The sequence below is a fragment of the Grampus griseus genome (genome assembly GCF_964374135.1).
Source record: "Grampus griseus genome assembly, chromosome: 12".
Lineage (NCBI taxonomy): Eukaryota > Metazoa > Chordata > Mammalia > Artiodactyla > Delphinidae > Grampus > Grampus griseus.
In genome coordinates, this window is record NC_139006.1 from 14,730,827 (window position 1) to 14,745,199 (window position 14,373).

At 52.8% G+C, this 14,373-nt stretch overlaps 1 protein-coding gene across 2 annotated transcripts; it reads left to right on the forward strand.

Annotated features, from left to right (window-relative positions):
- The first annotated feature begins 5,825 nt into the window (after positions 1-5,825).
- On the forward strand, positions 5,826-13,987 carry SDS (serine dehydratase). Of its 2 annotated transcripts, none has more exons than XM_082667621.1 (8): positions 5,826-5,958; positions 9,615-9,769; positions 10,066-10,105; positions 10,302-10,441; positions 10,540-10,631; positions 11,384-11,611; positions 12,410-12,534; positions 13,244-13,987. In XM_082667621.1, the coding sequence occupies exons 2-8, from the start codon at positions 9,620-9,622 to the stop codon at positions 13,450-13,452; spliced, it is 984 nt and encodes a 327-aa protein (XP_082523747.1). In that variant the 5' UTR covers positions 5,826-5,958; positions 9,615-9,619; the 3' UTR covers positions 13,453-13,987. The 2 variants fall into 2 exon arrangements, with proteins under 2 accessions (XP_082523747.1, XP_082523748.1); XM_082667622.1 differs by having other exon boundaries at positions 10,305-10,441.
- Positions 13,988-14,373: the final 386 nt, after the last annotated feature.

The following is a 14,373-nucleotide window of genomic DNA, read 5'->3' on the forward strand; positions in this document are numbered from 1 at the left end:
CTGAGTAAAATATGGACTTCATTGAATAATAATATATCGACAGTGGTTCAATAATTGTGACAAATGTACCGTGTTAATGTAAATTAATAATAGGGGAAACTGGGTGTGGGGTATATAGGAACACTCTGTACTATCCATGCAGTTTTAGATTTCCATTTCTGTAAATCTAAAACTATTCTAAAATAAAAAGGTTTTTTTTTTTAAGTCCCTATACCCAAACCTGCAAAAGTAGTGGAAAATAACAATATTTCTTACAAGAGGATTCCTTGCTTTGCAGAAAGATTCTCCTCAGAGGGTGCTTAAATAACGAGGTGCTTTTTTTTTTTTCATTCTCATTCAAAGCGAGCTTAACTGACTAAAGTCCTATGTTTTAAAACGGAGGGAGAAACAGGCCCACTGCATGGACGCAGATGTTGAGAAGCTAGCCGATGACAGAGAAAAAGCTGGAAAAGAAACTGACTGCAACCATTCAGTAAAGAGGGGGCAATGAACAAGAGCCAGTCCGGGATCCGCAGTAACAAGTTTTTCCCTTTTGCCATAGTTATTTTTCTGTATAATCAGGGGAAATGCATAGCAGAGGCATGTATCATGGAGGAATAATATTTTGAGAATATTAACTTATCACTCCCTCCCCCTCACTTCCCTCCCCTGGGGAGGAGACAGACAGTGAGAGACAGAGAGTAACAGAGAGATAGAGACAAACACAGAGAGACAGAGACAAAGAAAGAGAGACATTGAGAGACAAAGAGGCAAATCAGAGAGAGACAGAGAAAGAGAGAGAAAAAGAAAAAGGAAAAGAAGGAAGGAAGGAAAGAAGGAAGGAGTCCTCATTTGTAACATTTGTTGATTTTCATGGTATCAATAGTCTCCAGCGGATAGTTCAAGCTACCAAAGTTTAACGACTTATTCAAACTTTCCTGCAGATGTACAGTTGATAGGCATCTACTCCACACTCCGCTGCTGGAAGAGGGGCCGTGCACTTTGCCTCAGGGAATGGAGATAAGAGAAAGTTTAAGGCAGTGGCCAAAACAGGGAGGGGAGTGAAGATACCTTGAGTCTCCAACCTTTCTCTGGAATGGTTGCCCGTGGCCCCCAGACTGTGGGACAAGGATTCACGTGGCAGGGAATGAGGAAGGGCCCCCCCAGCAAGCTGGGGCGGGGGTCAGACAAGTGAGGACCAGGCAGCATCCCCACCCCATCTTGTGTTGACTCAGCCCTGGAATGTCACTGCCACCCCTAGTGGGGAGGGGGGAGGGAAAACCCCTCATGGTCTCCAATTATTTACCTGCTTGAAATAAAAATTAAGCAGAGTTAGAGGAAAATAAAAAAGTCTTCATTTGGTGCACATGCGGTTTGTGTTCTGAGACTGAAACCCCCTGCAAATATCTTGGTATATGCTGGGCTTACAACTGTCCTTACAACTTTACATCAATTAAGTCATTAAATCCTCACGACAAATCTAAGGGGTGGATACTACTATCCGTTAAAGCAAGTTCATGGCAAAAGTTGGATTTGAACTTGGTTCTGTCAAGAAACTGACTCACTTGCTATCTGGAAACGGACACGCCTTGGATGCTAGAGTCATGGGCATGAACTGATCTCTCTGAGGTTTGTACAATGACAGCGGCCAGCCTCCCCCTAAGACCCTCCAGCAGCTCTCCGCACTCTCCCGGCTCTGAAGCCTCGAGAACACCGCTAGGCAGCAGTAGTTTAATGGGGAGTTTGCCTGCTGGGAACTGGGGGCCTGCTGGGGTCTCAGTTCTTGGCTGGCCCCCGAACACGAGGTTGGCAGGCGTGTGACGGCAGCAGGTAGGAGTGAGCCACTGGTGCGGTGATGAGCAGGAAAGGGAGGGCAGCGGCTGTTGGCCTGTGAACCTAGGCAAGAACGACCAGCCAACACAATCCAGACCAAGGTCCGTGGCTCAGCTCGGTCCTGTGCAGCTGGTCAGTGGAACAGACCTGCAGGTGTGGCTCTTGTCACTCTAGGACTGGGTTCAGGGTAGAGCCTGCTGACGAGCCCAGGGCACCGCCCTCAGTTCTCCAGGAGAGTGAACCGGAGTGGAGCCGGGGGGGGTGCGCCCACTCAGCACCACGGCCACGCGCATCCCGTCTGCCGGCAAGGGCAGTGGAGAGCCCGGGAAAGTCATGGCCTTGAAAATGTCCTCTGATGACAAAGAACCTGCAGGCTTAACTTCTGTGTGGAACGTTGGTGTGCTGAAAAGCAGTTCTGTGTGCCTTTCCCCCTTGGTGTGGATCAGCGATGCTGAGGCAGCAGGCGTGTCACAGAAGTGTGAGCAGAGACCGTCCGGAATGCCCGAACTCCAGGGAAACTAGAGGTGACAGCCAGCCTAGTGAACAGGACAGGAGGCGGGGGCAGCAGCCCAGCAGGGGCCCCTCGTCTCAGGGCCCTAATCCTGGCTCCAGCCGGGTGGTCAGGGAAGCCGCAAGGTCTTCTGGGCGAGCAGAGCCCACAGTCCTAGCTGTTCTTCGCTGTGTTTGGGTCATCTCCTCCCATCCAAGGGGAGAAATCTAGATGAGGTTTAAGAATTAGTGCTTTAAGAATGTGGATCTCATAGTCGAAACCTCGGAACACGTGTTTTCAGCACAAGGTGTTAAAGTGAACAGAAGGATTCAACGCCCTTTCAAGGAGGGTGTGGGCAGAACTAGAGAACAAATGGATCTTGAATTTTAAAAAAAAAATTAAAATTAATAAATAATAAATAACAATAAAAAGGAAGGAAGCACTGACACATGCTACAATGTGGTTGAACCTTGAAGACAGAATACTCAGTGAAAGAAGCCAGACACAGAAGGCCACATAGTATATTACCCCATTTATATGAAATGTCCAGATAGAAGAATTCATAAAGACAGAAAGCAGATTGGTCGTTGCCAGGGGCTGGAGGGAGGGGGGAGAAGGAGAAGTGATTGTTATTGGGTCGGGGGTTTCTTTGTGGGATGATGAAAATGTTCTAAAGCTGATACTCTGTAAATGGGTGAATTGTATGCCTTGTGAATTATATCTCAATAAAGTTACTTTTTTTTTTTTTGGCTGCACTGTGCAGTATGGTATGCAGTTCCCGACCAAGGATGGAACCTATATGCCCCCTGCACTGGAAGCACGGAAAGTCCCAGTAAAGTTACTTTTTTTTTTAAATGCCCAGACGGTATATCAAAAATGATATATCTTTTGTCTTTTCCTCTCTTTTTGGTTCTTATAGGATTGATTTTCTTAATTTGGTGTTTTTCAAATCACAGCCGTGATCCATTCTTGTTGAAATTAATGGACCAATACATAGAGGTCAAAAGAAAGAATTAATCACCTTGTTTCCACCACTTGCAGCTTCCCACCGCCCAGTCAGGGTGCTGTTCCACTGGAATGGAGCTTAATCCCCCATGTGGAGGCAGCATCAAAAGCCTAAATCTGGGACTTCTGACTGTGACCAGGCTGGGCCAGATGCCCTCCCTGACCCCCACCTCCAACCCCTCCATCAGCCTTGTATCCATGAAGGACTCAGAATTCCTGAATTTGCACTTGACAACTAAAAAATGTCACTGGTCACCTGGTTCTACAAGAGTGACGTCGCTAGCCACTGCAATCTCTGACCTTCAACACACCCTGCCCAAAAGGAGTTCAGGGCTGTGATCAGGAATGAGGCGCTCTGTGCTCTGGGAAAATTGGCAGAACAGGCCTTCAGACAGTTGGATATTTTCAGGAAAAATTTTTAGGAACCCAATTTCTTGTATCTTCTCATACCTAGAAAAGCACTAAAGTCATTAACGGAGATGTCTGTTCCTGGTGAATAGCAGCAACGCTGTACCGAGATGTTTGCTGGATTGCGTGCACCCCCTTCACCAAATCTTATATGTATTGACCTCTCCGCGCCCCCCCCTCCCACCCGCTCCCGCCACCACCTCTTTGGAGCAGTTCCTTAGAGCGATCTGGGAGGATGTCTCCCGCCCGGGCTACTGTCCTCAGTAAATTCCCAAATAAAACTGAAACTCACAGCTCTCACCTTGTGCGGTTTTATTTCAGTTGACTCATTTCATCCCTGCCTCCTGGGTGACCTTGGGCAGTTTTACTTCACCTCTGAGCCTGTTTCCTTACCTATGATGTGGGATTCAAAATGCCCACTCCCCTAGCTGTCTGAGGGTTAAGTGAAAACCCACATAGGAAACACTTGACATGGAATCAGGCACAAGCAGATACTCGGGCAAAGTGAGCGCCAGCTGTATACACTCAGATGCACACCAGGAGGCTGTGGCTACACGTGAGCTTCCTGATGCTCACGTCCCTTCAGCTCCGCCACCCTGAATCCCCAACACACAGCTGTGGATGTCCCACTAGGAAGGGGGGCTCGGGATTGTAAGGAACGGCACCAAAAAATGGAGGAGAGCTTAAGCAAGCTTTATTTGGGAACGCTCCCGGGCGAGGTTCACTGGTCCGAGAGAAAGGGGCCAGAGAAGTCGCGCCCGGGTGTGGGCACGAACAAAATTTATAGGGGTGGACGCAGGGGAGGTGCTTGCTGTGTGAAGCAGCACTTTTTTGGTCATCTCTCGGGTGTTGTGGCAATGTCAGGTGTCGGTTGCATCAGTCTCAGAGCCCTTGGTTCCGCCCCTCGGGGAGTGGGAAGACCAGGGCCGAGTGGTGTGGCAATGTCAGGTGTCGGTTGCATCAGCCACTTTGGTGGGGGTTCCGTCTGGCTCCCTGGGCCCTTCCCCGGACCTGCTGGCCTTACAGGGATGGCCTGTGGGCAGTCAGAGGGGGACAGCTTGTCGCATGGAGAGGGATGGCTGTGTGGTCTGTTTGTGCCCTCTCTGCCCTCTGTCTCATCGATATTCTCGTCCTGGCCAGTTGGACAAGAAAGCTTTGTTGAAGGGGCCAGGGAGAAAGCCGACTCTGTGTGTGTGTGTGTGCGTGTGCGTGTGCGTGTGCGTGTGCGTGTGTGTGTGCGCGCGCGCATGCGCACCACCCCTGTGGGGATGCAGACCCCTGCAGACAGCCAGCGACAGATCCGAGGCTTGGCATGGGGCAGGGAGGCAAGACCTTCCACTTCTGTGATAATGAAGATGATGGTGATGGCTGCCAGCACTTACTGAACACTCACACTCAATTCCATACATACATACGTTATCATGTCATCTAATCCTAGGAGGGAGGTACCATTATCATCCCCATTTTACAGATGAGTAAACAGAGCCCCCAGGAGCCAAAGTGACTTGCCTAGGGCCACGCAGCTAGTAAAGGGCAGAGGCAGGATTTGAACCCTGACCCTCCTGGGTCTTACCCATAAGGCTGTCTGCCCCTTTAGGACAAAAGGGTCATAAAGGATGACAGGGGACGGCAATTTTAAAAACCGTGTTTAGATTGCAGTTTTGGGAGTCAGACTGCTGCGTTCAAGTGCCAGCTCATCCCTCTTACTGTGTGCCTCAGTTTCCCTTTCTGTAGGACGGGGATGATAACAGTATCCACTTTCTCCACTGTTTGTTTCTTGGGTGCCTACGAAGTGCCCAGCACGCGCTAGCGACTTTAAGTGCGTTATCGCACACCCTCCTCCAGCAGCCTCCTAAAATCCCTAGGGAAGTAGGTATTTGTCCTCATTTGCAAGTGAGGTTGTGGATGGGGAAGGAGAGGTGGCTAGCGGGACTGGGAAAAAGACAGAAGCAGCTGCCAGAGAGGCGCCGCTAGCTGCTGGTTCCCCTCCTGGAAGCCCCCGGCCTTGCGCCAGGGGGCGGGGCCTGGAGGGGGTGTGGCCTGTCCTGGGGCCCCATTGGCTGCCCGGAGGCGCCTGGGGGGATAAAGCCCGGACCCGTTAGCCCCGGGACGATTCTGAAGACACTCTCTACCTGTTCTGCACTTCATCTGTCCGTGGGCCGTCTACCCATCTAGACCATCTCCAATCTATCCCTCCCTTGCTCGCACGCTTTGTGCAGCCGCCAGCTCATCGCCTTTGCCGGGTAAGCGGCCCCATCCATCCTCAGCTCCATCCCTGCGACTGGAGTGCCTGCGGCCAGCCTGGGTTTTCCCAGGGGAAGAGGGGGAGGTAGAGTCAGTTGAGCATAAAAACCCATGCTTTGAAGCCAGACTGTCTGGGTGCACTGCCAGCTCTGTGCCTCAGTTTCCTCATCTGTAAAGTGGGGGTAATAATAACAGAACCTTCCTCTTAAGGTTGTTGTGAGGGTGAAATGAGATAGTGCACTTAAAGTGTTCAGTCCATGTATAATAATAGTTCATTTTTACTGAGCTCGTACTGTGAGTCACGTGAGACTGTAACTTCTGACTGCCGGGTGACAGGTAGGCAGACTGCAGCTTCCCGCGCCCTCTCTCTCCTCTGCGCCTGGCTCAGCCTCCTTTTTTGAAGTCTTAGCAGGTGGGAATGGCTGCCCAGTGCAGTTTACAGACGCCCCCTTTCCACAGGGCACTGTGCTGGAGGGACCCTGCCCCCTCACCTGAGGGCATCCGATGGCACAGTGGGAGACGGGTTGGGGGCGGGTGTTCCGAATCCACCTGAAAGGGGTGGGTGCCTCCCCCACCCCCACCAGGAGGGCTCCCTGAGGCCAGGACTTGGCTACCTGCATAAGACCTGCATAAGACGTTAAGGTCCAATCAGTCAGAACAAGAATGCCATTGTTTGAGGAATAACCTCCAGGAACTAAAAGTTAATTCAAACAGATCTGGGGATGCCCCTGGTTTGGAGTGCCTCCTGTCTCTGACTTTTATTCAGCAGATCTAGGGGAGAGGTGGTGTGTGTTTGGGCTCCCCCCTCCCAGGCCCTGAATGTCAGTTAATTCAGACAGACATGGGAGGCCCATATTTGGGGGGTGCTAATGCTGCTGGGGTGGTCAGAACGCCATCCCCCACTTTTCTTCCAAGCCAGGCATACCTGGACCATTCCGGGAGGGGGGATGCCTGGGCCAGGAGTACCCAGGTCCAGGGGCTGGACCAGTGGAGTCACTGGAAACGTAGTGGGGGGATGGGAGGGAGTAGCCACCCTTGCCTGGCCTTCTGGGGTGGGGGGGAGGGGAGGAGCAAATAGGCTGTTCAACCACCCGCTGATCAATTCTGGCTCCGATCAAGTTGGGGAGAATCAGTTTCCCCTGTGACTCAGCAGGAGAGGCAGGATGGAAAGGGGGCGTGGTCAGAATCTGGGCCACCTTAGTTTCTCAGTCACCCAGAATCCGTGCAGACAGGAGACCCTGAGCCACACCCATGTGTCCTGGAGAGAGCCTGGCTCTGGGCCTAGACTGCCTGGTTCAAATCCTGTCTCCCCCACTTAGGAATTCTCTGGCAGTCCAGTGGTTAGGATTCCACGCTTTCACAGCCAAAGGCACAGGTTCATTCCCTGGTTGGGGAACTAAGATCCCACAAGCCACGTGGCATGGCCAAAAATAAAAAATAAAAGTCCTGCCTCCCCTACTCCCTAGTTGTGTGATCTTGGGCAAGTCAATACTCCAGCCTCTATTGCTGTGTGACAAAGTGCCCCAAGGTGAGTGACTGAAAACAGCAGCAGACATTCTTTACCTGTCATGACTCTGGGGCTTGACTGGACTCAGCTAGGCAGTTCCCACTTGGGTCTCACCTGGGGGCTGCAGTGTGATGACGGTAGCTGGGCTAGAGTCATCCCCAAGTCAGACCCCATGTCTGGCCATCAGCTGGAATCTCAGCTGGAACTGTCGGGCGGGACACCTACCTGTGGCCTCCACGTGCGGCCTGGGCTTGCGCCCATCATGGCATCTGGGCTAGGACAGGGAGCTTACCAGCCAGGTGGAAGCTGGGTCACCTTACGTGGACCAGCCTTGAGAGCCACACTGGGCTAGAGCCACACACTAGAAATCAGGACTTTCTTTTCCTTCGGAGAAGCCACAGTTAAATATTCACCAGCACCTCACTGCTTGGACGTCACATAGCGTCACTTCCACTGCAGCCACAGCGCCCCTCCCACCTCCGGCCCAGTTCAAGAGGAGGAAGCATAGACCCCACCCCACCTCCCATCTAGAAAAGTGTCAATGTCGCATCAGAAGAGGTACATGTGGTCAAACTGAAACACAGAGTCAGAGTCCGTTTCCTCCCCAGAACTGGAGAATAATGACACCTCCTAGGACTGTTAAAAGGATTAAGTGAGTTAATATCTGTAAAGCTTAAGACAGTGTCTGGCACATGGTAATCACTTTAGAAGTGATTATTAAATAATATAATAATTATTATAAAAAATAACAATAGGGCTTCCCTGGTGGCGCAGTGGTTGAGAGCCCGCCTGCCGATGCAGGGGACACGGGTTCGTGTACCAGTCCGGGAAGATCCCACGTGCCACGGAGCGGCTGGGCCCATAAGCCATGGCCGCTGGGCCTGCGCGTCTGGAGCCTGTGCTCCGCAACGGGAGAGGCCACAACAGTGAGAGGCCCGTGTACTGCAAAAATAAATAAATAAATAAAAATTAAAAAAAATAAAAAGCTTCCCCTAACTGGGTACAGGGCTTTCTGAAGGTTAGTTTTTTTAAAAATGAATATTTTGGACTTCGCTGGTGGCGCAGTGGTTAAGAATCCACCTGCCAATGCAGGGGACACGGGTTCGATCCCTGGTCTGGGAAGATCCGACATGCTGCGGAGCAGTTAAGCCCTTGCGCCACAGCTACTGAGCTTGCGCTCTAGAGCCTGTGAGCCACAACTACTGAAGCCCACGTGCCCTAGAGCCCGTGCTCCACAAGAGAAGCCACTACAACGAGAAGCCCCGCACGCCGCAATGAAGAGTAGCCCTGGTTCGCCGCAACTAGAAAAAGCCCACACGCAGCAACGAAGACCCAATGCAGCCATAAATAAATAAATAAATAATTTTTAAAATAAAACAAAATAAAAATGCATATTTAAATAAGTAATATATATGCACATGGCAAAACATTCAAATTGTACATAAGAGGATGCCGAGTGCCAGTTCTCCTCAGAGGTCCCCACCCTGACTGGTTTCTTGTGTGTTTGCTGAGATGTTCTGTGCACACAGGAGCATGTGGATTGTGTGTGTGTGCGTGTGTCCCTGCACAGACTAGATCTGATATCCCGCCCCTGCTTCAGCCACTTAGCCATCCTGTGGCTCATTCTGAATCAGCACCTGCAAATCTATTTCCACCTCATGCTCTTCAAAAGTTACAAAGTCTGGATGTTCTTTCTTTCTTTTTTTTTTCTCTTTTTCACCGCGCCATGCAGCTTGTGGGATCTTAGTTCCCTGACCAGGGATCGAACCCACGCCCTCGACAATGAGAGCGAGACGTACTAACCCCTGGACCGCCAGGGAATTCCCTGGATGTTATTTCTGATGTTCATAGCTTCCCAGCATAGCGTGTGTGTGTCTTGGGGTGGGCAAGGTGGGGGGCAGATGACCCTTATGCCCATTTTACAGATGAGGCAGCTGAGGCTGAAGGGAGATTCCTTGTCCCATGTCAAGTAGGTGGCCGAGTTGAGATTTGAGCTCAGGTCTCCAGGTTGCTATAAGCTGGGCCTTGTCCTTGGCCTCCTGGGAAGTTAGGGACAAGGTCCCTCCCAGCCACACTGCCTACTGAATGGCAGCAGCTGCCACCAGGGCCAGCTCCCCTGACCCTCTGGGTTTCCTTCCTTTCTCCCAGCAACGATGTCAGGCGAACCCCTGCACGTGAAGACCCCCGTCCGTGACAGCATGACCCTGTCCAAAGTGGCTGGTACCACCGTCTATCTCAAGATAGACAGTGCCCAGCCCTCCGGCTCCTTCAAAATCCGGGGCATCGGACATCTCTGCAAGACGGTACAGCACGGGCTCTGCATCACCTGGGAGAGTGCAGCAGGTCCTCTTTCTGGGCAGGCCAGGGCCAGTGCCGTGTGAAATCCTAGGAGATACAGGCTAGGCCCTGCAACTTCCCTGCAAGGCCTGAGCACCCACCAGTAACGCCTCCTCTGGTTAAGGGGTGCCAGTGCAGAGGGTCCCCTTGTGGACTGATCCCAGAGCCATCAGTGGCCTGACTCTCCCTCACCCTTCCCTGAGCCAGTCTCTTTGGGGAGGGAAGATGTACGGCCTGATCCCCTCCCTCTTTGTCTCTACAGTGGGCTGAGCGAGGCTGTGAACACTTTGTCTGTTCCTCGGGTAAGTGGCCTGCATGCCTCCTCCTGTCCTCTGCTGTGTGTCCTGAGGCCAGGGGCTCCACCTCTCTGGGCCCTGCAAACATCTGCAGAAGTCCCAATTTAGAATTCCAGCTGGAGGCCAGCAGCCACCCAGGGAGGGTTCAGAGCCTGGAGGTCAGGGAGTCCCACTAACACTTTCCACCCCCCACCCCTGGCAGCAGGCAACGCGGGCATGGCAGCTGCCTACGCGGCCAGGAAGCTGGGCATTCCCGCCACGATCGTCGTGCCCAGCACCACGCCCGCCCTCACCATCCAGCGGCTCAAGAATGAGGGCGCCATGGTCAAGGTGGTGGGTGAGGTGAGTGCCAACCTGGGGCAGGGGCCACGGAGGGCACCTGGTAGCAGGGCCAGGTCCCCCAGCCCCTCACCCCTCCCGCCTCGTCTGTGATCTTGCAGACATTGGATGAGGCTGTCAAGGTGGCCAAGGCCCTGACGAAAAACAACTCAGGCTGGATCTACGTCCCTCCCTTCGATGACCCCCTCATCTGGTACGTGGAGCCCAGGGTCACCCGGGGTGGGTAGTGACCACCCCACCACCCCACCGAGTAGACACCTGCCATGATGCACACCATCACACACAGCGGTGTACACGTGTGTGCACATCACCATGTAGAAGCACACGCACAGGCATGGCAGCTGGTGCCCACACACACGTGCACCAATGCCCATTCTCCTTGACCGTGAGCAAACACATGGGCTCAGATACACAGGTGTGTGCGATCGGGTCCCCCAGAATCAGACCCCGAGACAAAGATTTCAGGGAAAGCAGTTGACTTGGGAGGTGACTCATTAGAGGAGTGAGGAGGGAAGCCAATAAAAAGCACTGATGGGCCAGTGACCACTGTGGGCAGCTGGCGCTCAGTCCCTCGGGGGCCCCTGGAAGCCAGTGTGGAACATGAACCAGAGTTACCACACCTGCAGAAGATGATGCTGGGGCGTCTGTGCATCGACTCCCGTAATTCTTAATTCCCATAGTTGGTTGAGGGCTGCTCTCAGGGGGTTTCGTCTCCTGGCACCGCCAGCTGCCACAGTCATAGTGCTCCAGTGGTCAGAGAAAGCCCTCAGGTAGAGATGCAGATTCTGCCAGCTGGAAATCAGGGCGGAGTCGGGGACGAGGTGACCAGCCCCGAGGCCCATTAGCCGCCTGGGATGAGGGCAAATACAGAGGGTAAGTGGCATCTTCAGGGCTGCCTGGGGTCTCCAGGAAGCCCAGCCCTGACCTGCCACCCCCCTCCTCCAGGGAAGGCCACTCTTCTATCGTGAAGGAGCTGAAGGAGACGATGAGCGCAAAGCCGGGGGCCATCGTGCTGGCGGTGGGGGGTGGAGGGCTGCTGTGCGGAGTGGCCCAGGGGCTGGTGGAGGTGGGCTGGGGAGACGTGCCCATCATCACCATGGAGACCATCGGAGCCAACAGCTTCCACGCTTCCACCAAGGCCGGCAAACTTGTCACCCTGCCCCAGATCACCAGGTAAGTAGGCAGGGGTGCTGCCACTATGTTCTGTGAGCCTTGGGGAGCTCTCCCCTCGGTGCTGGCTGTGAGGCAGATCCCGATGCCAGTCCCATTTTATAGGTGAAGAAACTGAGGCTTTGGTCACTTGCCCAGAGTCACACAGCCAGTGAGTGGTACGGCTGGGACCAAACCCAAGTCTGTGTGACTCTGTACCAACATCACACTTCCTTGCATGAAAAGTCTAAGATTAATCATTTATTGGGTTCCTCTGGGGCAGGGTTTTACACACCTCACTAATTTACCAACCATTTACTGAGCCCCTAATATGTGCAAGACACTGGCTGATCCTGGGGAGACAGTGGTGAATAAACACAGCTCCTGCTCCCAAGGAGTTCTTATCCCAGACCCAAACTTTTGACAGATGGTGTTTGATTAGGATTAGGTTTGGCCACATTATACAGGAGCCCAAAATATCAATGGCTTAAACAAAATTGAACTTTATTTCCTCTCATATATAAAAATAATCTGGAGGTAGGCAGTCCAGGGGCAACTCCACGAAGCCAGGGGCCCAGGATCCTTGAGTTTGTTCTCCATAATCCTTATCATGTAGACTTATGGCCCAAAATAGCTGCTTAAGTGCCAGCTATCACACCCATACTCCATCTAGCAGGAAGAAGTCAGGGCAGAAGCTATGCCCCCTCCCTTTAAAGACACGATACTTCCATTTACCTCTCATTGGCCAGAAGGTAGTCACATGGTCTGCCTCCCTCCTCTCTCCTATCTCTTCCCCCGCTTCTCCATCCTTGCCTCTCCCAGTGTTGCCAAAGCCCTGGGCGTGACCACTGTGACAGCACAGGCTATGAAGGTGTTTCAGGAACACCCCATTTTCTCTGAAGTTGTCTCGGACCAGGAGGCTGTGGCCGCTGTTGAGAAGTTTGTGGGTATGTGCCAAGTCCTTTCAAGACCCGACCTGCTGATTCAGGACCTAAGTGGCTGTCCACTGGGCGTGCCAAGGGATCCCATTCACAGTTCTGTCTCCCGTCCCTCCCTGGAATTTCCCATTAATGGAAGTTAATGCAATGCGGTGGTAAAAATAGAAAGACCAAAGGGACAAATGAAGAAGTCTGATAACATAACAGCAAGGAAAAATAACGAAGTATTTAAAATGTTGGCTCTGAGTTCCCTGGTAGCCAGGGTAACAAAGGAAACTATGGGCCTCAGTGTTGGATTCAGAGGTGGGTCTGTAACTAAGTTGGACTCTTACCGGGTTCATCCTGGGACAGGGATGACAAACATACACACACACACACACACACACACACTTAAGCTGCCACTTAATTCTCCTATACTCACAGTTAGTTTGGCTAATCAACCCTGGCATTCTTGCTCAGATGATTCCTCAGAATCCTCAACACGGTGCTCAGGAAATTACAATCATCTTTTCAGTGTTAGCACTGATGATGAAACTCAGCCCTGGCTCAGACCTTGGAAGTTCAGTGTAGGGTAATGATGGCAGGTGGGGTTGGTCCTGGACCAGAGTCTGTGCCCAGGGCTGAGAGCTGAGTGGCTTATGCTTTACCAGTGGCCCGACTGTTCCCTTGCACCCTGCGGAACTCTGGCTCTACCCTCACCATCCCCCTCCTCTGGCAGATGAGGAAAAGATCCTGGTGGAGCCCGCCTGTGGGGCAGCCCTGGCCGCCATCTACAGCAACGTGGTTCAGAAGCTGCAAGGAGAGGGGAAGCTCTGTACCCCACTGTCCTCCCTCGTGGTCATCGTTTGTGGGGGCAGCAACATTAGCCTGGCCCAGCTGCCGGAGCTCAAGAAACAGCTGGGCATGAAGAGCGGGCTGCCCCAGTGAGGACGCCTCCCCTACCCGGGAGACCCCTGGAAGGGCTGGAGTTTTATCTAGTGACTTGTGAAATATTATTCTCGTGTCTGTTGGGAGCCTGTGGCCCGGGCCAGCCCGTAACCTCATTCTCATGAGAACACTGTGCAGAAGGCCCGGAAGGGAAGCAGCTAGCAAGGCTGTGAACTGCACTCTTTGGTATCTGTGTGACTGCTCTGTGGTTTCTCCCCGCCCCCCGCTCTTATCCACCCCTGCTAGGGTGACAACTGCCCACGTGGGATAGACCAGGTACCCAGAGAGGGTGGGCAGGAGGGACAGGAACCACAGCAGCGGGGCCTCCTCAAGATGAGATGTCCCCTGATGCAGACGCCCCAGCATCATCTTCTGCAGCTGTGGTAACCTCTCCCTGGGAAGGTGGACAGGGCCACAGTCCAGGGTGGAAGAACCATCTTGTCTGTCCTCCCAGAAAGCCCAAAGTCCATCCTTACTCACTTTTCTAATGTGCAAACTTTCATTGAAGAAGAAAAGCATTATTTATTGAAATGAAGCTCCTTTGAGTTTTTCCAACATGGCTGTCTTCCTCCCTCCCTCCCTCCCACCCCACCATGCCTGCTGTCACCCCCAGCTCTCAACACTGAGCACCATTACATCCTCCACCCCACCCCCACCCCTGGGAACCCCGGGCTCCCACTTGGAGGCCAGGATCCCAACTCCCGCTGGGCTTGTGTGCCGGGAGGGGGCATCCCTGCATGGCAGGGAGCAGGTGAGGGGGAGCTCTGCTGAACACCAGGGGTTTGGGATGGGATGCGGGCCTCCAGTGGAGGCAGAAGAGTCCAACCTCATTCTGTTCAGAAGTCCTTCCTGATAACAGAATGATTTTATCACAGAACCACTGGGAGCGGAGTAGTGAGCCCCCCATTCGTGGGGGTTTGT

Bases quoted from the DNA above. Each gene is read 5' to 3' on its own strand.
- SDS (XM_082667621.1), top strand. From the start codon at position 9,620: ATGTCAGGCGAACCCCTGCACGTGAAGACCCCCGTCCGTGACAGCATG. The intron at 10,106-10,301 runs GTAAGTGGCCTG...CACCCCTGGCAG, and splicing joins ACACTTTGTCTGTTCCTCGG to CAGGCAACGCGGGCATGGCA. The intron at 10,632-11,383 runs GTACGTGGAGCC...CCCCTCCTCCAG, and splicing joins TTCGATGACCCCCTCATCTG to GGAAGGCCACTCTTCTATCG.